General features: G+C 39.5%; 1 protein-coding gene across 1 annotated transcript in view; it reads right to left on the bottom strand.

The window, feature by feature from the left end:
• KIF26B (kinesin family member 26B) overlaps positions 1 to 25,320 on the bottom strand; it is a 286,178-nt gene that overhangs the window by 42,461 nt on the left and 218,397 nt on the right. Inside the window, exons 6-10 of the mRNA XM_042023023.1 lie at positions 24,922 to 25,128; positions 23,288 to 23,381; positions 20,910 to 21,172; positions 18,086 to 18,269; positions 14,115 to 14,274 (exon numbers count right to left, since the gene is read on the bottom strand). Of these exons, the coding sequence (XP_041878957.1) occupies positions 14,115 to 14,274; positions 18,086 to 18,269; positions 20,910 to 21,172; positions 23,288 to 23,381; positions 24,922 to 25,128 (908 nt within the window). The remainder of the gene's footprint in view (positions 1 to 14,114; positions 14,275 to 18,085; positions 18,270 to 20,909; positions 21,173 to 23,287; positions 23,382 to 24,921; positions 25,129 to 25,320) is intronic.

Below are 25,320 nucleotides of genomic sequence, written 5' to 3'. Positions count from 1 at the left end.
TCACTCACCTCTTTCAGCTGCAGCTCCGTCCTCTCTCCTTGTTAGCTCATGGATGCTTGTTGGCATTTGGCTCAGCTGGCTGGCAAGCCAGCATGCAGCAGAGCAGTGTCATCACACCTTCATGGCCCAGCCTGCTTCGGTCCCAGCCCTCTCTCAGTCTCAAGAGTCTTGCACAGACCTCAGATATATAAAGGCCTGTGCCTGCATTAAATCTGTTTGGAAATGGTCAATTTAACAGCCAATTAAAAAATGTATTTGGATGACTAGCAATGAGATTGTGTGACCATGTGTACTTTAGCCTCTCAAGAGGTAGCTAAAGTTCTCTTAGAGCACCCATGTCAGAGAAAGTTCTGCTCGCAGCAATTGTCTGGGTTCAGAATTTGGAAGCACAACACTGTGCATAGCAGTCATTCTCACCGCCAGCTACTGAGGACAGACAGGACATTTCCCATATTAGCACTATGAGAGTGATTAGAGCCACTTATTTATGTGCAGTGAAAAAAATCTCAGCTCACAGATGTCAAGTTAGCCAGGCTTTTAAGTCTTTCCTATCCAGTGGCTTAGATTATTCCTGCCTTATAATTTTTCAGATCCATGTTATGACATGTTATATCCAGTTAATTCTGTGAGAGGACAGCAGTTCTGAAATGCACACAGAGTAAACAAAATCATTAAGAAATGGACTGCTATGAGAGTTCAAGTTGTCATTGCATGGTTAATACTCTTCAGTAGTTCAGGTTTAAGGGGGTTTTTTGTGTTGTATGACATATTAAATACATAGCAAATGGCTTAAATGCCCTGTTCTGTTTTCAAAGCCACTACTGTACCAATTTAAAAAAAATAATAATTACCCAAAAGGGACCAGAGAAGTTTTGACAACCCATGAACCTTCCCTCAGCACAGCTGATTTGCATATAGTATAGCTAAGAGGTGTATTTGACCCAAGCATTTACAATTAACCCTTAACTTGTCATATATAAAGAAGAGCTTTATTTTCATTTCAGTGATTTTGTTGCACTGTAATTTCAAGAAACACCAATTAGCTATCAAATGCTGACAACTTGCACTTAGCACTGATTAGGGCTAGATATGAACTATAAACCTATCACATTACTATAGTGCAACAGCTCATTACCAGTCTAGCTTTCCTAGCTAATCTTTTCTACTGATTTTTATTTAGGGACCTACTGGCCAGCTCATCTGAAAATTATACGCTAATGATCCGCAAAGAATTGAGAGCTCTAAATGGTAACATGGGAGAAAAAACAATTCCGTTTGATCTCTTTATGTTATGATAGATGCCATTTAATCAATTAGGACAGCAGAACATATCACTCCATTCCAGACCTGGCAAATATAAAAGAAAACAGGAAAGGGTGAAAGCTTCACACATCTCGACCTTCTCCATGATGTAAAAGAGCATCATATATAGTACGAGAGAATGTTTAGGAGCACAGCCACTGAGACAGCAGTCAAGACACTATTTCCTGTGGTTCTCCTGCAACAGGGACTTGCCAAGGATGTGGCTGCTACTAGTAGAGGGGACCTGTCAGAGACAGGGTCACAGCATTGTGCTGTGTGTGGACATGTGGACATGTCAGGCATCCTGGGGTGCCTGCTGCCAGTTAAGCCTCCAGAAGATTTAACATGGGGGGCTGTGCCCCTGGAATGTCCCAGAATCAGGAATGCGGCTTACAATTATGCCTGCCTACTTCTCCCCCACCTGCTTGACATTATGAAAGTATTTGAGAAACTAAAGGTACTGCAGCAGTGACAGTGAGTGCTTCACAGTTATTTGCCAGAACTCTATGATAAATCGAAGTTATTTCTGAGATACATTGGAGATGCAGAAGGAAAAGAACTCTATGTTTCATAATGTTACTACTTGTTAATGAGTGGAATAGATTATAGATGGAAAGACGTAGGATCAGGTAGGAAAATGTGTCTGATCCATATTCTGTTAAAACCGTGTAAATTAAGGGCATCATGGGATATAAAAGTCCTATATTTAATAACTAATATAAACAAATTGAGAGCAATGACAGAAATATTTGAAAAGCAGAAACATGATCACATTTAGGGGCTATCTCATCTCCTGCAGTCTCACTGGGCTGGAGATTCTTTTCTGAAGACTGTGATATTCACCCGACAATACCAATATTGTTTCCTGTGTTTACTGATTCCAAGGCTGAATGAGTCAAAAATAGACCACACATTAATGCCTAAAAACCCCCAAATTATGTCTCTAAAACAACCACTCAAACACATCCATTGCTGGTTGATACTTGTGCAATTCAAAACTTGGATAACAACAGAGCACATTATGCTGAGCGTGTTCTCAACACTCATCTAGCCCTGACCTCAAGACAATAAGCCTTTAATATGCCAAAAACTGGACCTTTTTTTTCCTAAATATGGCAATAGAGATTTTTTCTTCCTGTTGAGGAAGGAGCAAGAATCCCTCATGACTGCCCTTCTTGGAACCTGTACAGCAAAAGGAGTGAAGATCTGCCACTCTGCCCAGATTTTTAAATCTCCCAAAAGAATATTCTCTACATAAATATGCAAAGGTTTTCAAATTTAAGTGCCAGAAATGTTTCAATATGAGCATAATCAGACCACAGGGTTGGGAGATGTTCCTTCACTATAATAAAGGAGCCAGAAGGAAAGAGCACTGTACAGATGGTCCTATTGCATACTATGAGGTTAACCAAGGAAAGTTTACTCACGTATTCAGGCACTACAAAATGCATTGAAAGATAATATGAGCAGCATATAACTTACAATGTCATCATAGAATACTTAACTCTATGTTAGGTAAGTCCCTTTGTATTTATGGCAAAAATCATTGGTAAGACTTTTTGGTTGGCTTATGGCGAAATGAAAAAGTACTTTCAAATTATGCAGTCTTAAAAGGAGCTAATATGAAGCTTCAGTTAGTGGCACAATTAATGGATAATACACAAGGAAGAATACAGAATTCATTAGCTAATATGGGTTACAGATTAGATACTAGTAGGAAACATCTGGTATTTTACATTTCTGAGAGATTAATTTAGGTGAAACAATACACTGTTAACACTTATCATGAAGCACACAGTTACTGGTTTTATATCTATATGAATATGAACACAAAATTATTAAGAAAGTCATTTGTGTTCTGAACTTTAGTTCCAATAGAGAGGTAATACAGCTGTTTAATCTATAAGATAGATGTCTAATCACTAGCCAAAATGACTCTCACATACCCACACTATTACTGTTGGAGTTGAATATTAACTTACTATAAGTTCATACACAGCCTGCAACATTCTTTATTCATAGCCCACAGCAAAATGCTGCCTGTTGAAAAGATGTGATGTTTTGTTGTTACTCTCTTCAGTTACCTGTTGTTCTCTGCTCTTCCATGGGAGGAACACGTTTAGAAGCAGCAGGGTTTTGCCTATGATTATGTACCAGAACAGCTACTAGTGTGATGCTCAGATTCCTTAAAAGAATCAGGTATTGTTCCACAGAGAAGCACCATTGATGGATGGAACCTGGCCAATGGAATTAAAAATTTATTTATACTATCTTTTGCATGGGTGTGATATAATAGTGTTTTCAGAGAAACTATGAATTTTCTTGGGAGGATGAAAAAATCCATTCCAATTTTCAGAGTACACCTAACATACGTGGTTGTGATATCACCAGAGACCAGATGAGTTCTGCTGCAGTGCCACAGAAGCATTATGTCCCTGACCCTGCTGGGGAGAAAGTGACAGTCCCTGGGAGCATGTACATTCAGATTCACAGCAGCCAGACACTTCCTGCAAACAACATCCTCATTGCCATGAGGCTCCCTGCACTGAGAAGAGTGTGAGGAGAATGGACACAGCACCTGCAAATGGACACAAAGGACTTTACCACTTGTGTAACCTACTTGATTTTTACATCTGACACACACAAACGATTCCAAGCAAAGGAGCTCACAAAGGACTGTGTCCTGGTTTCAGCCATGACAGACTGAAATCAAGAGTAGCTCAAAACCAATAAAAGCCACTGAATCTAATGCCACTGCACAGAACATACCCATCCAAAATGGCAGCAGTCACCTAACAAGAGAACAGAAAATCTGTTACCAGCTTAACAGGCTTATTTTGTATTCTGTATAATGCAAAGATTCTAAAAGTTACCAAAGCACACCCTCACTTTTTCTGTAAAACCCACTCCACAGTAAGCAGCCCCAACATTAACTGAGAAAAACAGGAGTGTTTCACAAATCTCACTGGAGTACAGTGTGGTAGGGTGCCAACAGGTTCTCTTTCACATGTATTTTCAGAGTCAAATCTTATTCAGCTTTGATCCTCCATCAGCCCCTCACTCTCCCAATAGTTTATACATCAGTGTAAACTACTACAACTACAGCAGTTACTCTCAGTTTCCTCTCACATGAGAAGAACTGTCCTCCATCACACCAGTAATGTCCCCACATGAGAGAGAAGACTGGGATTCAGGAGGAGCATGTTGGCATGATCTGACTGAGAACACAGAGCTCCTAGAACACTCTCTCCCTCTTGGAAAAAGTGCAGTTATTTCTCCAACACCATACCTTTGAAACCATTTTTGTTTGTTATGTATACATGCCAGCTGGGTAGCAGATCTGGATACTGCATCTAATTCCTGTCCTCCTGCACAGGCATGTAACTTCAAAACACTTCACTCGGAGCCTGTGAAAACTGTTGTTTGCAAGAGAGAGGGAACATAGTCTAGGAGCATAAAAGATTCTGCTACTCTATTTATAGCTGGAGGCAGACATGAAAATTGTGTGCAATCCTTAGAAGACTGCTCCAAGGAGATTCAAGTCCCATTTGCAGAGATGATGAGGTGCTTTTAACAGCTCACCTTGTAAGGGGCTCCCCTCCTGTGTTCTCTGCTGTCCCTGAGCTGAGCCATATCTGTCTGTAACAACACCCAAAACAGCTGCCACCACCATTCTGCTGCACAGCTCTCTGCTCTCTGGAACCAGCTGTACCACAGGGAGCCACAAGGGCTGATATTTCTGACAGTGTGGGCATACATTTTGTCATTGATTTTCAAGGAGAGTGAGGTTTTGTTTCCAAGAGCATGAACTAAGGAATAGGGAGAAAACAATTTAGTAAATTCCACCATCTCTCAAAAATAACCCATTGAAAAAAAATTTTAAATTGTAGTACTTTTAAATACAGCAGGTAGAACATTTTTTCTGATGGGATGATAAGGCAAAACAAAGCTAAAAGAAAATACAGCTAAAACAGTTAAGTCTTCTGTCTGATATTAATTTTACTGAGTCTTGTCAGATATTGCTGGAAAACATGTCACCTGGATGGCACTTATAAACAAAATATTTTAAGAATTAAAATAATCTAGCAGGTTCATCCTGCAGCACGAGAGAGGTGATTTTCATATTTCAGAAGACAGTTCTAACCAGCCTGCTTAAATCTAAAAAGTCAATGCATATTTTAAAAAATCCACTTCACATCTGCTCATTGTGTATAGACCTGGAGGCAACCACCAGTCAAAAACTTTGATCATGCAGCAGAATCTGGTATCTGAAGAGCACAAGAGGATTATCTTCCTTGCTTTACTCTCAAATGTGTTATGAAAATAACAACTTCAGTGAAAAAACATCTTGCAGTTGTAATGCCATTCAAATACTCTTGAAGCAATAAGGCAAACTGGCTGAAGTATCCTCCACTTACAACCACACAATTCTCTTTAAAGCTTCTAGGGCCTGTCACTCTATTGAGAGGGTGATGTCAAATAGAGCCCAAGAAAAGAAGGAGTTTGAAGAAAAAATGTTCAACTATTTTCCCAGAAAATGTAAGCACAGGTAATGTTTATTTTTAAGTTAAGGTCCCAAATATTATTTATATACACTGAAGAGGAAAAGAAAATAGTCCTTCTTGTGCCACTTCAGTAGTCTCAAATCCCCATTTATGTGGCAAGTTTCTGTATAAACTTCTTGAGCTCCAAATCCATGGTCACAGACCCATCTGCAACCAATCAGTAGATTATTGTCCTTGTGCAGTTTTCACATTCACCAGTTCCATCAATTATGTCCCTTGCAGTTCCAAACAAACTCAACATTACATAACACTGAACCACATACCGGCTCTTTCAACAAATAAGCTGTTAATCATCAAATACGGAACATGAAATATCCCTTAGCAAGGATTTGAGGATTATCTCATCTAATTAGATATAAGCATGTTTTCTAATCTGTGGGTTTAAGCCAAATCCCAGTAAAAAGATTTCCATTGATTTCCACTGAGTTTTGGATCAAGCACTGGGAGAACTTGATTTTGCAATTCAAAGAGAAAGAGACCTTAAAAAAAAAGTGTAACTAGATGATGAAGGAAAAAAAGTGGTTAACTGAGTTAAATCATCTGGCACAGAAATGGACTGGGCAGTCCATATCCCTGCTAGGGTAGGGTCTTGAGAAAGACACCACTGAGACTTTCTGGAATTCTTTGACGTGATGCAAGTGTAACAATACATCCAACCACTGGTTTCCAGGTTCCTAAAAGCAGAGATGATTCTAGTGGACACACTAGAACACATTTTATTGTTTATTTATATAACTGCCAGCCATGTGCAGACACTTTACAATCATGGACAAAGATAAATTATCAAAAGGAAGTACAGCTATTGAAAATTGTCAAAGATTTGGACCCAGAACTCTGCACTGAAATTGCATAAACCTAGCCCTTAATAGCCCATCTTAAACCGTTTCTTATGTAACTGGTAGTGGATATTTGTTAGTTACAAGTTTATTTTGCTTTTAAATGATTCTACCAACCAAGTGTTCACTTCAGCTCTTGGGTAGTTATTCCACTAATAGGAACCCCTGTTAGCATGCTTTAAAGTTTATATTCCTCCATGTCATTACTTAAAAATAAGAAATCATTTTGCCACTTTGTCTCACCAGAAGCAATTTTCTCCTCCCGTGTGTATTCACATCCTTGAAACACTACAGAGTAGTTGTCATCTCTTCTCTCAGAAGCCTCCTTTTCCCCTTTTCCCTGCAAGCTATGAAGCTTTATTTCTGTCACAGTGTCCTTCCAGGTGAGAAACCCTTTCATTTCAGACCATTCATAATTCTTCTTGCTTCTCTTTTAAATTCTCTGCAGTCTGTAACCTTTTCTCAGCAATGAGATGCACAACTCCAAACAAGCAGCTATATACTGGCAGATAAATAGAAAAGCTATTTTCTTTGGTCTACTGCAGTGGAATGTCTTTTGCTCTGAGTCACACTGGTTTTGTAAAGCAAAGAAGGATCAATAGGGAAATGAAATTTAATTTAACACATCATGTCTGTATGCAACTATTCATGAAACTGGAGATAAGCAAAAATGTGAAGTAAGTCTAATAAAAATTATTACATGCTTTTTGATAATTTGCTGCGTTGTACAAGGAGTAGTTATTCCAAGGATATGACTATTTAAAAATTGTTCAATTATACATGAAATGAATTATAACCACATTTCTATGAGAGAAAATGTATTAATGTTCAATTGAGCCTGAACCAGTGGTGGAACAGGTGAAAATAAACTGCTGGATACCCCGAATGAAGGTTCAAAATTGTATTTTAATGAATTAAGTACAGATTAATTTTTGTATGAAATTACCACAATGGCCTATTTGGGTTCCACTCAAGCTATATTTCAGGAATAACTGCACACTACTGGATTGCTTGTTCATTACCATTCACATCTGTGCTGGCCCGAGACCAAAGTAGTGTCCTTCCGTGATGCAGCTATCTGCTGGTCATAGGAATGGCTATTTAAATGCAATTAGTAATTGCTGTTAAGTCTGACTATAAACCACAGCACTTCCCTTCTCATTTCATTTTGCAGTCCATCATTATTTGCTTGTTACAGTATCCATAAAGTACTAATTTGCTGAGTGGTTCAAAGAGCATTCAAAGAGATACTTCATGAGGCCTGATTCTTCTCACTTGAATGCTTGTGCAGACCGGAGTTTGTCAGCCGAGGTCTCTTGTAAAACTGGTGCACCAGGAGTTCAGGCTCAGTGAATGCAACATAGCCACTTAAACCCACTACACATGTTCACAGACACCACTGCTCCAATTACTGTCACACTGCCACACTGGCAGGACTGAGTTGAAAACTCAAAGCTGGGGAATGGCAGCTCCACTGCAGCTTTTCTTTTGAGGATTTTGTCTACTAACTCTCATTAACTTGATGATGAAACACAATGCTGTAAGACGTGTGCAGACAAAGCTCAAATCTGCACTATCAGCTATACAAACTATCCTACAATAAAGTGCATCGTTGATGAACACTACAACAGCAATTGCTGGAGCATGCAAACCTGTCATCTGCATGCTCCTGAGCTGCTGATTAAATTACTCTAATAAAATGCAAGAAGTTTTCCTACATTCACAGACTGTGCATACCTGATTCCATCTACTTGATGTAGTTCCCTGGAATAAAGAAGGAAATTGCCAGAAATTCAACCTAGTAAACTATCAGATACAGAAAAACCCCAGAGGTGAACGTAATTTCCAGATGCTCCAAGTCCTCATTATACACGTGCTGACAGTTTCAGTGCTTTTGCAGGCAACTGCATTGCACTTGCTCAGTGTCAAAGAGCATGCACCTAAGGCAGGTCCTCTGCTGGTATAAGGTGGCATTGCTCCAGTGGCTTGTGTCTGTTAGCCAAGGTTCTAGTCCACATGACCTGGCTGAAAACATCAAGGGAAAAATTACTTTGTTCCTGAGCAGACCATGTTTTTGATAGCTAATTAGGAACTATTTCACATTCAACAAAATGTCCATTGACCACTCTCCTATGCTCTCCTACAATCGGATCATTCAGGGGTATTTCTTAGGCTTATTTCTCTTTTTGAATAGGCTCATTTCTTCTTCCTTTTTTGCTTTCCAGTTCCTCTCTGTGGATTGTTCTCTCCTCTACACATAATTTCAGTGCCTCTTTGAGCTTTCCCATTCATTTCGGGCCATTTCCCAGCCCCGTGATTCTGTTTCAGCTGTCTCTCATGTCCTCGTTTCCCCTCCTTCTTCTGTTCTCACATTTCCTCAAGTAAAACATCAAAACAGTTTTTTGTCTACTTCTAGTATGTACAATATTAAATTAACACAGAGAGATTCTGAAGGGCACACCAGATTTTTTTTTCTGAGGCTCTCTGTGGTCTTTGTACCATATTCTCATTGAGGAGGTGCAAAACTAAGGAATAGAAGACAAAGATGAAGCAGTGGAGACTAAAAGTGATTGAAATTTCTTAATGAAAAACAAAACAAAAAAATTCTAGTTTCAGGTGCTGATGAAGTAACCATTAAATAGATTGCTCATTTGCCATATAGTTCAAATGTGTCATTAAATTCTTATACCTAGTAAGCAGACATGGTTGTGTGAATCCAACAAAGCTAGGACTTAGTACAAGCTCATAAATAAGGATAAAAACTCCAGTACTAATATTAATTATAGTCCAAGAACCATATTGTGAACTGATTTTTAGCTGGCCTTATCTCCTCCTGAAAATTTTCCGCTAATGTATTTTCTGAGAAAAATAATATAACTCCAGCTAAAAATTCAAAGGCCAGGTATATAAACAAAAGATACCTGGCTTTTCAGTTCTTCTCACACATAGCTTTTACAAAGAGGAAACAACTGCAGATAGATACATCCATCTAACTAAGAAACGAAACTGAGGTACTGGATCCATCCAAACCCCATTTTCATTTTCTTTCCCCAATAATTAACTAACAATTTAAAGAAAACATCTGATATACAACTCATTCTTTAGACTAGTATACCACAACACCATAATCCAACACTTTCCTTTTTCTCTTTACTTAAAAGCAATAATATTCTACCTTTGACCAAAAAACCCCTCAGATTCTGCATGCCATTAGGACTATTTATGTGAGTCTTAACTCTAAAGAAAGGGCAAAAATAGGGTAACAGAGTCCTAGCAATAGTGAAAAAGTATGTAATGCTTTTTGTCAACTCTGAATGCCCTTTAAAAATCCTATTTGAACTTTTTCTACTTCAGTTTTATAAACGTGAATAAAGAAATAAACACCTAAATAAATTATTTTCCAAAGGTCATGCAGAAAGAAAGAATAGAAACCCATGCTTTAAACATTAGATTAGATCTTAAAACATGGTGGCTCTGCCATGAAGCCTCTTGTACAACCTTGCACCAGTCACTTAATATAATTTGATTTTCTGCAGAGAGGATTGAAAAAAGCAATACCAGCATGTAAGATCTGGGAGGAAAACAAACATATGACAGAGAAGCAGAAGTGCCAAGAATAAAATTCATGCTTTTAACTCACACCCATCTATTTGACAGACAAGACTCCCTCCTTGGATAAGCATAAGCATGTAGTTCAAAATACAGGATGCCTCTGCAAATACTAGCACATTGGGATACCACATTAAGAGAGAAGCCTATTAAATAAAACAAGCAACAATTTCTGGAAGAGAAATTCATACAGCCTTGCACTTTTCTAAACAGTTTTCTTACATTCTCACAGTCATTAAAATGCATAAAAATGATTATTTCCAAAACAGCATTACCATGAATTATCACCACCCATGTTGCCTAGCAACTGGAGTAATTTTTGAATAGTGAGCTGTATAAACCAGTATTGGAGTTTGTGCAAATGGGTGTTCATTTGAGGGTTTAAAACACATTCATCTTGGAAATCAGAGGCAGATAATGCAGCACTAATATAAAACTGAAATTCTTTTAAAAACATCAAATGGCACTAACAATTACTGCATCTTAGCAAAACCCTTCTGTAGCAGATCTAAGCCCAACCATATTTGGTCAGGCCAGAACTAACTCCCTTGCTCTTCCTTGAGCTTGTGAGTGCCCCTTTCCATTTTTTTTTTTTTTTTTTGAAGATATTTGACATTCCCATGGAGAAAATAATTCTTTCCCAGTCTTCTGAAGGATTTGCTCACACCTCAAGAGCAAAAGAAACTGGTGACATAAAATGGCAATGTATTTAAGTCAAATAAAAATTCTATTTTTATATAACACACTGAGCTGGAAGAACTTAGTGGTTCATACCATGACAGAACAATGTGCTTATTAAGATTCAAAATAGGTCTGGAAACAGTGACAATAATAGTGACAAAGACACTGAGATATTAGAGAGAGATTAGAAGTACATATATGAAAGATACAAACTCCCAGAAATCATGGTCTGGTAACTCATTAGCTGCACGCATTTCCCCAGTATAGGGATTCTTGTCCATTCTTCAGACCTCTGTGAAATTTGACTTGAAAACAAGACAAGATCCCCCAAACCATATCAAACCACATCATTTGATGTCTGAGAATTTCTACATTACTTTCTTACAACTTCAGTAGACAAGTTCCTGCTAAAGCTAGTATCTATCTTTGTTACTACTCCCAAAGTGGGAGTATATGGGGGGCTCTTCCCAAGAGAGTAAGATTCCAATTGAATGGTTTCCAAGGCTTAGCCTTATGGGTAAAAATTAAAGAAAAGCAACATGTGCTGAAAAACAGCATGTGTTTTTCATACAGACTGCAGGTGGAGAGGCAAATTCATCCCTGGCACAAACACAGAGACCACTGAAGGCAATGCAGTGACATCTGCTTACGCCAGCTATGAATCTGAGCAAGCTTTTCCCTACAACTACTACCTGCGGAGATAAAGCTGGATACAAAACTGAAGCGAATTTAAGAGCCTGCAGCCTCTCCAAGTTTAGAGAACCAAATTTCTGCAGTAAGAGAAAACCTATGCCCTGTGAGTTCCCAGGCTCCCAGGAAGCCATGCAGTGCCTACTGACAGGCTGCCATAAAATACTAAATGGCTGTTTAATAGCTCAGATATAGAAAAGATGCTCCATTTTGTCTGCTGCTCTGTGGAAATTTACTGAGGCCACACACAATGTACAGAGCTGTCACATAAGAAAACACTTCCATTGTTTTCCTTTGGTCCCACTCAAAAAAGGCAATTAACAAAAATAAAATTTTATACTTAGCAGTGAAAGAGAACACCCCTAAGAGGAAGGGGAATTATCTCAGCTAGACAGGCTAGTCACTGCTCTAAACAAGAGGTGCCACTGAACACATATCACCTCTGTCTGTGGGGTACTCAGCCTCTTCTACAGTGCAGCAAGGAGCAGGACACACCTGTACTGCCAGATCACTGAGATAATGGTGTCTGTGCTCATCCAGCCTCCAAAACTCTTACTTCCATCGCTCACAGGAAAAAATGCTTTCTGGATTCTTCTCAGCAAGAAGAAAAAGTTTTCTCCAAAATATGCCAGTATATTTTTCAAATTTTATTTTAAAAGTCCTCTTATAAACAGGACATTGCCTATGATTTACAGATGACCAACCACTTATTTATACTCTGATATCTTCTTATAGGAAGAATTCTTATTAGGAGTGAATTCAAGAGGGGATTGTGGCCTGAAGAGAGCTTTGATCTTCTTTCAGCAGTACAGACATTGATGAGAAAACATGCAGACATCTCTGGCTGTGTAGGCTTAGAAGTGCAACAGCTGGGAGTCACAGCAAAAAGAAATTGAACACACAGCAAGTAGAAGATGTGTTTGATAATGCTTTTCTCCTGGTCAGTCATTGCCAGGAAAGACAATTGTTGTATTTGGTAACTATCCCCTGTATGCTTAGTTCTAGCCCAGCAAGCATCACTAACGCCATCTTTTGTATTCCTACAGGTGACCTTCTCTTCAATCCATAAAATCCAACAGGAAGGAATACAGGTTTTCGATAAGCATTGCTTGAGTTACACTTTGTGAAGGGCAGAATTCAAGCTGTTTTCACACTATGCCTAGGTGCATGATGCATGAAACATTTAATGAATGTTTATACATGGAAATTTGGTTAGTCATTAAGTGAATTCCCATCTGATTGAGCTCCAGGAATGGGAATATTTCCAGAAAGTGTGTTTTAAGTCCAGACTGCCAAATAATTCTTTTAAATAAAGGGTGGAAGAGAAATAGAATTATAACCAATCTCAATTCATTTTTATTTTCCAAAATGAAGACAAAACCAAAGAAGCAATCTTGAATGAACATGTGAAAATAATCATATTTGCAGCCTTTTAAATGCTAAAAAGGGTAAAATGCATGGACTGAAACATTGCTCTGTGGATGACCTGATTCTTTCTCCATGTCATCCTGTTGTTCCTAACTCCTGATGTCATACACCTGTCCATCATGAATGGTGACATTAATTGGCAGTTTGATTACAAGATGCTACTGGAAGCCATTCCCATGATGCTAGTTGCTACTCCCTAGGTTCTAGGCTAGAGAAATGCAATACAGGCCACAAAATCAGAAACTTCTCCATAGGAAGGTGGTGTGACTGCCTGGGCTGGGTAATGAATCCAAGCTTTCTCTCAGACCTGCACCCCCAGGACACATGGGGCGAGGCAGTGATGAAGAGAAATGAGCTCAAGGCATACCCACTAGGTGAGCAATTCCTCTCGTTTCCCAGAAGCCACCTGCAGCAGCAAAGGCCACTGGTCTACTCTGGCAAATAGGGACTACTTCTTTTTTGCAAATGAGAAGCTGAGATTCAAACCATGCAAAAATAAAATGCAAAGTAACCCTAGACCACAGAAGGAATCTCATGACAAACATGCATGCTCATTGTGACATGTATTTCCAAGAAAGTAAACTCCATACAATGGACAGCAAGATAATTTTCTCTACAGTGCTGCATTATGGCAGCAATGTTCCTCTCCTTGGAACAAATATGAAATGCTCTCACATGCTTTGAAACATTAAAAAAATCTTTGAACAGTCACAGAAAACAAAACCCTAATATGTTGAGCTTCAAACCTTAAGCTCTTTCAGCCACCTGGGTCCTATTTCAGCAGGCTTCTTCCTTTGAAACCTATTTGTCAAGCACAGTGTAGCTACCAGGTGTAAGGTCAGATCAGGTGTCACTGAACCTCAGGCAGCTTTTGCTGTAGCTCAAGAGGGCTGCATTGACCCCAGCAGACTGTTTTCCTCCTTACCCCAGTCTGCCTCAGGCCCAGACAGACAAACTGCTTTCAAGCGTCATCTCATTAGGCACAACCCAGACCACCACTTACTTGTACGGGATGTGTTTGCTTCCATTGACAAGGGCAAGGATGACATTGCCCAGTGCTGGCAGGGAGAGACAGAGGCCAGAGCTCCCCTCACGGCTTTTGCTGAGCACTTTCACGCAGCTGCCCAGGTCAATAAGGTGCAAGCGGCTGCGACCTCCAGACACTGCCATGAACAAAGAAAGCAGACAGTTAGTGTGGGCCTCCAAAAGCAGCTTCCCATGAAAGCAAAAGACTCACCATGACTTGTGAAGAGGAAACAACCCAGAAGCCTTCCCTAATTCCTGTTAGCAGACACAGCTGTAGGGGTCCTGCTAACACCCTGTCATCCTTTATGGCTGTACATTGTTGGACATTGCTGCCTACTCCAGTCTTGCTTAAGAATTGCTGAGTACTCACCCACTCCTACAGGCTTAGCTCCGTGAGAGTGACCAATGTGACTATATTTTTTTAAATATAGCTCTATTAGCCTGTACCTGAGTTCGCTCTGTTTCTCTCTCTCTGTCACTACTGTTTCTCTGTCTGGGAAATACAGGCTGGGAATTCCTGCTTAGCGAGTAAGGATACTTCTCTTATTTTTCCCACCCTAAATACTGTATCTTAAGAAGAACCTGTGGCATCTGTGGGATGTTCAATTTTTCTTCAAGCCTATATTCTTTCACAGTATCATTTCAGCTAAGAAAAGGTTTGCCATGCCACGGGTGATGGATTTTGAAGTAGCACCTCTGTTCCAAAAGCAGTTTCTGTAAAACTGGCAATAGATCTTTATGGTTTTTTTCTTGTTTACTCTGTATCAACACACTACTTTCAGAGTGAAAATATGCTACCCAACCATTGAAACACCAAGATGAATAGATATTTGCTCTCTTTAAAAGTCTATGGTTCCTTATGAATCCAGGGTGGGACCGATGTAGACTTTACAGAAGTGCTTCTAGCTCTCTACTACCTCAAGACAATTTCCTAGCTGAGTTTTTTGCATCTGATCTTGGACCACTCCTCCCCATTCTCAAGAGCTAGTTTAGAAGCAATCTGTAGGAAAAGGCAGTTTTATTACTAGGCTCTTAATTCAAAAGGTAATAGCAATACATGAGGACACAAACACACCTGAAAGAGAAGCAGAAATACTTTCACATCTGAGTTTACCTCTATGCAAGTTAATTCACAGCCATTTTGACACAGGATCTCAACTTGCACACTTGGTAAGAAAAAAGAGAGAAGATGAAAGAAGACAGAAGACCTCCTGTGAGAGTGATTTGTACTGTGGGATTTGAGAATAGCATTCCAAAAATGTATCCAGTATCTGTCAGCAATTGTTAAAATACAGTGACTTCTGCTGCTTTAAAGTCCTGTTAGTTCTTCAGCTATATCAGGTGTTAGGCAACACTGAACTTCTATGTATTCCCCTCACAAGAAAGTATCCACACACACTGTGGGCTCCTGCACTCAATGGAAAAAGTTAGGCTGCCTTGGGGAACTGGTAAGGCATCTGCACCTCTGAACTGATCATGGAGGACCTTTGTCTCCCATCTAAGAGTCCTTAAAACCCTTAAAGAGTCCCTGAGTCCTCTAAGACCACTGTCCTCAGAAGGCTGAAATTACCTTACTTGAGTCACTCGCAATCATTTATTTAGAAAAACAAAGAAATGCATTTGGTTGCTACTGCAAATGACCATAGGTGACTTTACTGAATCATATATAATAAATATTGCTGTTGCTAAGATTACCAGATGTCAGGGAAACAAAAGAAAATGGAAGAAATCACTACCTTTCAAAAGCTCAGTCATATTGTTTCCACATATACTCCTATTATACAGCTTGAGGAAATCCTGAATAAGGTAACATACTGGTTGTTTCTTTCTTACTTAATTTACACATTGAAGTAACATTTCTAAGATTGTAGATCCACTTGATTGATCTGAAAATGAAGTTATTTGTTAGGCAAATTCTCCACTAATGTGCCTGGCTACTATAGAGGAAAGAAGTGGAACATCCTAACACGTGGTTTTTTGTCTATGGTCACAGAGATATTGCAGAGCTGACAGCTGAAAAATGACAGTGAGCCAGTTCTGCCACAATGTCATTTATTTCAATGGTGCTAAGCCTGCTTCATGACATTCCTGGTAATGAATCTAACAAGGAGGTAAGTACAGTACCAATGCCTTATTCTAACAGTCATTTTTTACCAAAATCACACATTATCCAGCCCTTTAACCTCTTATCACTTAGAAGCTGTGTTTCTTTTTTTTTCCCCTTCTTCCTGTCCTTTTTTAATCCTGTTACTGGAATCTATATATCTCCACTATCTTCATGGGGGTTTTTTTTCCGAGAAGTCCTTCATTATAGCAGGAGACAGTGATAATCACTAGGCACCCTTTCTGAGCAGCTGGAATTCCCCCTCATTCAATTATCAGTGGGATCTGACACAGCCTAGCTTGTAAGGCCACTCAGATATGGGAACTTGAAGACAAGAGTATGGTATGGCCACGAGACAAAGATATAACTAGAGGCAGTGGGCAAAGCATGCCATATTCTAATCCAACAGGATCATGTCTTCTTTTTCTGAAATTATAGCCACAAGAAAATAATATTTTCCCTTTTATTAATGGTATTTGAAAGTAGTAGAGAAGGACTGTGTGTACATGTACTTTTGTATAGTAAAAAGTATGGAACATTAAATAATTGCAATAATTATTCCCTCAAAATCAGCCATTTTATTCCTATAAACCAGTCTGTTTGAGTATTCACTGTCTTCCTTTCCGCCGCAGGGTGGTTAATTAATAAACCTTTAGTTAATTGAGATTTCTGCCTGCCAATTCCACAGGGGTTATTACTTAAACACATGCAAGCCACATTTCCATTTAGAGCAACTTTCTGTTTTTCTCTCTTGTTAAGTACAGTCAATGCAAATTTTCTTCATTTAAACATTAGACATTAATACTGCAGTGGTGATCACCCACTATACATCATGCCTTGCAATCTATTCCTTATTACTAATAACCTATGCAGGGCCAGGAGCTGAAACATATGCTGTTTCTGCAGAATTACTTAAGCCCATGAATTTAAAGAAGCAGATGTTTCTGGTGTCTTTCAAACAAACATTTTTCCCTGTAAAAAAATGATTATTTAAAAAAAAAGAATTTTAATGTCAGAGTTTTCTTCTTCAGCAGGGGCACTTCTTATACAAATCTTTTATCATTGGAATTTACTAAAAAAAAATCCCTTTCTGTATATCTGCAGTCATAAACAATTTGGGAGACTTGAAACAGAAGACAAATATAATAAAAAATATAAATGGTGTGAGAAAAATGAAAGCTTTGAAAATTACAAAAATATATATGTAGATATGGAAGCACCTTTTCCTCATTTAAAAGTGGGATATGGAAATAAAGACAAAAGCCAGTGAAAGTATACATGGCAAAGAGAGGGAGCAAGCCTATCTGAAAAATCCAGACCCTTTACAAAGAACCATAAGAGTCCTTTGCACACACACAGTTGGGCCAGCAACTAAAATACCACGTATCTCCAAGAAAGGGTATAGTTTATGGGTTGTCAACGTCAGCTTCCACACACACTGCCCTATTTAGGTGCCAAAGAGGAACAGTTAACATAAGGGTGGCAAGGAATTCCAGTCACCACAATATTTTAATCCATGACCTCAACGCTATCTATAAAGATAATAATAAAAGCCAGTTTGAAAAGCACCTTTTTTTTTTTTCCAGATACAGAGGCCCACACAGGGCTGAGAACTGCCAGTATCTCCACAAGAGCAACTAAACTGACAAATGATGGTAATAATCCCCAGTGGCCTTTAACAGCCTTTGGAAGGTCTTCGCCAGGCACGTGGACAGTCTGTTGGTATAAGTGGCCCCACTGCATGCAGAATGGAGAACTAATTTTCACCACTAAAGAACATTGTTTGAAGGCCCAGTTTGCAGGCAGGCTTGAAGGAGGCAGAGAGGAGCAAGAGGACAGCTTACTTCCGCCTTTGCCGCTCTTCTCCATGCGGTACTGGTAGATGTGCAGGGTGAAGAGCATGTGGGAGTTGCGGTGATCCTCCTCATCGCAGTCCCGCTGGCTGCTGCGGCGGGAGGCGATGGCGGCATCCAGGAAGAAGGCGGCCTTCTCTGCCGTAGGGGCGCGGAGCTCGCTCTGGTTCTGAAGCTGCAGTTAACACCAGGGAGAAATGGCTGAGAAACTCCCACACAGGTAAACACCGCCAGACAACTTCCCGCAATCAACACACGGTGTGGGTACACTCGCTTCTCCTGGGACCGAAAAGGAGGAAGCACCCAATGGAATGAGACCCTCCTGACACTGGCAGTGGCAGTAACATGCCCTCCAGGAGCCCTTGTGGTTAGAAGGGGGAAAAATATTGTGGAAGACATGTCAATCTGAAACTCATCAGCTGGTGGAAAATAGCAGAGGCAGGGCTACGTGTTATCCTTCAGAAAGTGTTAGAAGGAAGCAGTCCACAGATAAATCTCAAAAATAGCAGGACTGAAGTTTGTGTTTGTGTTCTGCCCCATGGCATATGAGGAGCAGCACAGAAGAGAAGCCTTTTCCTTGCCCCTTCATACCACAGGTTTATTATGCACCTGCTCGCAAGCCAGGGCAATCCACTAAATGGAACAAGGCAGGTAATGTACATACATTCACATTTGCTGGACTTCAATCCCTGTCAGCAGCCTGCTCTTAACTCTTCAAAGTGACAGACAGCATGGGAGGGCAGATATTATTAACCCCTCCTAATGTTAGGAATGCCTGCATGTTTCATGGCACCTATGATTAGTTTGTCTGTAGAAGGGACACGTGACTGTGTAATCTGATGGCATTAGTTTTGGCAGTACATAGAACTGGCCCATGGCCCATAGGATAGACTTGTTTTGTCTGGCATAAAAACAACAAGGAACTCCCCGTTCACGGGGTTTGTTCTCCTGCTATACAATATAGCTGACAGTTAAGTTCTCCAAAAGACTGTACTTCTGTTTTCTCTTTACGACCATTAATCAGCCTGAGGAGGGATAAAGCTGAGGCTGTGCTTGGAATTTGGTGACACAGCTGAAGGCTAAGCTCTCTCAGGAAAGAGGGAAGAGGACAGGAAGTAGTTAACAAGGCCAGCAGAAGGCAGGCCAGTCTGTGGGCTGATCTCACTAATGTAAGCAACAAGAAAATGTGCATATGTGGAAAGGTCCAGTGACAGACAGTATGACATATGGCGATCATTCATTTGCTATACACACTGCTGATTCTGCATATTTGTATGGCTATAATATAATATCCTCCCTTCATCTGAGGATTTGGAGAATTCAGGTGTAGGACACATGACTCCAGAATGCCTTGTAAGCACACATAAAAAGGCTTCTTTCCTTGCAATTTAATTCAGTCTTTCACAATGCAGAGATGCATAGGCGTCTCATGGAGCTACCTCTTCTTCACTGATATAAAATAAGTAATTTCGTATATAGCTGTACTGTCTGTACCTATATGAAAATAAGCTACCATAACGCAATATTTATTATTATTGCTAGTGTGCTAAAATACCTTAGTAAAGAATTAAGCTGCAAGGAGATGCAGTTATGTAATACATGCAACGTACATATGCGAATTCAGATCTTAACTGAGCCATCCATCACCCCAATGGGAGCTGTGCAGACTCAAGTCTCTCATATTTACTAGACTGCACCAGTTACTGCATACCAGAGGGTGAGATCTCTTGCGATACAGTAAGTATTTCATAAAACACTAAAGTCAGGAGTTAAGTGAAAATTAACCCTAATTGTTATTTAAAATCAAAACACAACTTTGTAGTCCTTAGGTAGAATGCAAGAGAATGGAAAATATGACCTAAGTATGCCGAAAAAGCTTAAACCACAAAGAGATAAGAAAATTTATTACTTGCTGTTTAAAATCTCACAGTTGTGTGGATGTGAGTCATGATCTCTAGATGTTTGGAGCTGGATATAGGGTACATGACCCTGTAGGTCTGTTCCCTTCTCCCTCCATTCCCCACCCTGGAACAGGCTTTGCCTTTCAACCTGAAAGAATGTTTTCAAGCTCCATCACCTTCATTTGCTCCCTCTTCATCTACTTGTACAAAAAGCAGATTTACTCCCTCACAAGCAGCAAAATTAAAGAATAGGTCCTTTTTCCCCCTCAAACCAAGAAGGGGGGCGGGGGGGGGGGAAGGAAATAGGGCTGCTGAGAATTTCTCATGGTTACCCAGAAAATACATGAGCCAGTTAATCATTCTTGCTAAAACTCCAAACCTAAGAGTTTGAGCTTTTCTTGACTTACCCAGCTCAGGAATTTACTTCTTGGCAGCAATTAATAAGTAGCAATTAATGCTCCCTACAACACTGCTAATGGAAATGCTATAAATAATGTAGTTTATAAAGAAATAAACAGCCATACTAATGGCCTACAGCTATTTTTGCAGTACTGTAAATATTTTAGCTTGTTGTTTTACAAAAGAGAGTGTAAAAAAAGTGTTTTACACTTTTTTCTTTTCTTTTTTTTTTAAGAATGAGGTAGATTTTTGTTTGCACTGAATGTTTTCACATTTTATTGCAAACACAAGCCCCTGCTCAATATCAGTTATACCAGAGGTGCAAATATTTAGGCCAGGAGAGCAGATGGCCCTGCAGCTGCAGGTCATAAAGTTCTTGCATGTTTTAAAGTAAACACTTTCAAGTCTATAAACTTTATGCTCTGGGTAGTTCTTGAATTTGAACCATCTCAATAACTCAAAAAAAAAAAAAGGTCATGTTACTTGTTTCAGTGTAAAATGAGTCTTGGATTCACCTGCATGCCACAAATGGGGTCTTCACAAAGGTAGACACCTGGGGACTGGCCATCTTGCAGGCTGCCTGTAGCCACTTCTGACAACAGGTCTCTCAGATTTTCTTCTTTCCCCCACACTTCCACTGCAGAAATCCGGACTGAGAAACGTGCTCCTGTCTTCTCTTTGCGTTCATTGATCAACTTGAAGAGCCATGAGATGGCACAAGGAATTATACCAAGGTTTTGCATGGAATCATCCTTCCCAATCATGGTGTATGACTTCCCTGTCAGGAATGGGGAGATGAAAAAAATATAATATCATTCCCAGGACCTTCACAGCCTTCTGCCAAGAGAGATTATCCTGCACAGCTTCATAAAAACAACTTCATTACAACAAGGACAGTCAGCAATGGGAAAATATAGGCAGGTAGACAAAGAGGACATGGAAAATGCAGATGAAATCTTGAGCTGCTTTCAAAAATCATTACCTCATGCGTTCCCCTGACATCTCCTGTTCCCAAGGCAGGGTGCTGCAGGCCCTCGCCTTGCAACGCTGCAGCGTATGATGTGGGTGAATCGTGGAGGAAATTGAGCAGAGCAGGAATGCCATGGTCTCTAAAAACCTCTACTTTAAATACTGTAAGTGTGGTATTCTTTCAATACCATTTTACTTCAAAGCACTAGATTATATTTCAAATGCTGAGTTGGGATTGACATAAACCTGGTCCCAGAATGATACAGATGTAACTTCATTCAGAAAAAAAAACCACAAAACCAACCAGTTATATGCAATCACTTGGTGCAGAAGTGGGTCCACAACAATTAATATTTCATCTGGGTCAAAACCATCCTCTGGTTTGGTATTTTTTAAGTCTGCAATTATAGCTCTGGCTTTTCTTTGCTGTAAAAAATTGCTGATTCAGAACAGACACATCTTACACTGCTTTAGGTGTCACTACATATAATGTTTTCAGAGAAGTTTTCTAAAGCTCCTAAATTTATAAGCGAAATGATAAAGGTATACATCTTTTCTGGCAAGTACTTGTGGCTTCTTTACTTTGTTTCATTTCTTATGTTTAATTTCTTATGTTGAATCTATGTGGAAAATGATCAGTGAGAAAAATATTTCTATGCACATGTCTGTGTCAAGGTCTGGGTATGTCCATGGTTTGTGGAATGGTGGTGGTGCAGTTAACAAAGCAACTGCTGAGACTCAACTCATGCTTCAGGAAAACCCTAGCTAAGATACCTCTCTAAAGGACATGTAGCACTTGTGAGACGCTGTTAACTGGTGGCTTCTTTTTCCATCTCATTTGCAATTTTGTGTTTGGCAGGTCACAGCAGGGTTAAACATCTAAGAGCTCATCCTAGTGTTACCCCTGCCTGGTCCAGAGGGGCCTTCTGGTGTAACTGGACTGGCAACATGCTCCATTGATTGTACCAGACCTGGCTGCATTGCAGCATACAGTGCTCTCCAGGTTTTGTTGCCTACAATTTGGGATAATCATGGCCTGATACAGCTTGATCTTCTTTACCACCTGCAAAACTGAATTATCCTTTTAAGTTATATGTGTACGTCTGTGTTTCTTTGAGACAGTAAAGAATAGAGATCATTGCACACACGCAATAAACCCCTCTTCCTTCAAGACACAGTACTTTCAAAATACAATTAGGTAAGCATGAACAAAACATATCATTACTCTCAAAATCCAGTTATTTCAGAAGAATAGTGTGTTAATGATGATGATTCTCCATTTTACTGTCCTTCCATGAATACCTGAAACGCTACTGAAGCATGTCCAAAGTGTGAGTTTTGATCCAACAGTAACATTCAGTTAACCATTAGAATGAGATTTGTTGCAGACACGGTTGGAAGAAGTTGGTAATGAGTGAATTGTCTAATCAGGGAATAGAATATAAATCAAACTATTTGGGTGCCCAGTCACAGCACTTGAAGAGAGTCATCACAAACATCAAATACTTGAGTGAATACTCACAGCCTTTACACAGCTTGATAAAAGTGGCATTTGGACAAACCCTCACCAACACCAAGCACATATCTGTAAAACTGTAGAGCACTGTTGGACCATTCATTAACGACTGAAGACAATGCAAGACAAAATTGCTATAGTATTTAAGGGATGAAATGAAGCAATAATTCAAAGGTAACTTCTGTTTCAAAGAGCATGCTGTCCAACATTTACACAATAAGCAAAGTGAATAGATCTGTAAGCAAGGGGTGAAGATTTAGTACAAGATCATGCACAGTGTACTACTTTCAAATACAATTAATATACACAGACAAATGAAAGTTTGTTTTACTTAATCTAATAGACTAGCAATCCTGGGTTAAAAATATTCATTTTGCTGCTTGAATAGGGAAATTTAGCAATACCAACCAAGCTTGGCATGACCAAAGCAGAACACGCAGCCATCTGCCCCATTGACCACTGACTGGATCACCTCAGCCACAGTCCCAGCACATACTTCAGCCTGTCACAGGTATTGGGGAAATAAAAAAAAAAAAAAAAGGAAAGAAAGAAAGAAAATAAAAGCATTAAAAATAGAAAGGAAAATCATTATTTTCACTAGAAAGGGGTAGTAATATCATCCATGCTGCAGATACCATGTTGAAGTATCAAAAAATCTAATCCTGCTTGTCTCATTCATGTGACCTGTGCTGTTGATGGGAATGACATTACTTGTGTAAGCATGTGAAGCAGGACTTTTGTTCTGTGTCAAGTAAGTTTCATTTGCTGATGCATCAGCATCCTTTGTGGGGTTAAAAAAATTCACATATTGTAAGGGGCTGTAGTTGGTTTGTTAGAATTAGGGGATTTTAAAATACAGATTTGATTAAAAAACAATCCAACACTGAGGAATTTTTGCAGGCTCTATTATTTGCTCAATAATGGACTGAGTTCAGTTCCACTAGCATGTGGGTAAGGAATGTAAAGGGAGCAGCCTCCTTGGTATTAGCTAGGTGACCTCGCATTATTATGAGTCTTCTCAGCTTTTTGCAGCAGTAGACTCCATTCTGAAGACTGTAGCAGTATTTTAAGAAGTACAACACAGAAATTTACCCCAGGTATTTGTGGATTTAAGATTCAAGCAGGCTGAATGGTCTACAGTGCTTCTGCAGCAACTGCTTAACAACAGTGGATGAAACTCAGTCAGAATTCACAATTTAGGCCTTGATGGGAAGCACTTCGCATTTGACAACAAATCATGTAAATTCACCCTAGTTCACGGCTATTTCTAGACTATCTCTACAACAGAAAATAAAATGGGCCAAGAAAGGGAGTGTTCACAGGCCAGCCCCTTGAACTGCATCCAGGCGTTAGTTAGTCTGCAAGGTGCTAGGTGCTTGGACCAGGACTGGGTGAGGGACCGACCCAATGATACAATGATGTGACAGTACTTCAGATGGCCCTGTGTCCTAGCTCTGTCTAGTCTATGAATACAGTGACAGCCTTGCAGCACTGTTTTCTAATTATACTTTGCAATATTATTTCACTCTTTTACTGTCCTCATGCCATTTGGATAGCATAGTTCACCAGACCAAAGTCTAATAAAGATAAGAAATCTGAATATATACACATGAATGAAGACTTGTGGATTAAAATCCCCATCTTCCTATTCCAAACTGTACAACTGAACACTGTAAAAATAATCCTTGATCCCTTAGTTAATAGAGGACTACAATAGAGAACTGCAGTTCTGATCAGATCTCTGTAAACCCCAAATAATAATATTTTATAATATACACTAACTTGTTGATATTGAGGATTTTCCTACTAGGCACCATTTAGCACATTTATTGAATGTATAATCTTAGGAGAAATTATTTACAGTAAAGAATAAAGAAAGCACACCATTATTGAGCTAAAATTTGATAAACTGATTTCATTATTGATGAACATGGCAGACCAAATTCAGCCCTGGTATAAGTCCTCTGAAAGTACTACTGCTGCAGCAGAAATCAGTTTGGCTCTGGTGCACACTGCTGCTTAGATAACTCTTCTGATCATACCTGTGATGCATCTTGGGGGAAAACTGCATCAAAAGCAAACATCTTGGGTGGAACCTGGCTGCCCCTTTTCTGGAAAGCATTCTGACCTCCACAGGCCAACGGGTCATACAGTGTGATTTGCTTCTTACGGGGGTCAACTTTTAAGAAAGAGCTGGACTCAGACGTGTCTCTGGCAAGCGTGGAAGAAATGCGCACCATGACTTTGACCTGTCAGCAAACACACAAAAAGATGAGCACATTTCATTAGTCTGTTTGTTGCTCTACAACTGCTATGTTGAATGAATTTTCCAGCTACCTTTGACCAATCATATGTACTTGTCAAAGCTAGTGTCTCAGTGGAAGTCAGTGAACACACAGAAAGTATTAAGCAGAATTTGTCCTAAACTACAAAGTGAATGA

Source organism: Corvus kubaryi, unplaced genomic scaffold (assembly GCF_017639235.1).
Source record: "Corvus kubaryi isolate FWS band 111438036 unplaced genomic scaffold, C.kubaryi_AGA036_p1.0 37232, whole genome shotgun sequence".
Classification (NCBI taxonomy): domain Eukaryota; kingdom Metazoa; phylum Chordata; class Aves; order Passeriformes; family Corvidae; genus Corvus; species Corvus kubaryi.
This window is presented reverse-complemented; position numbering and strand designations above follow the sequence as displayed.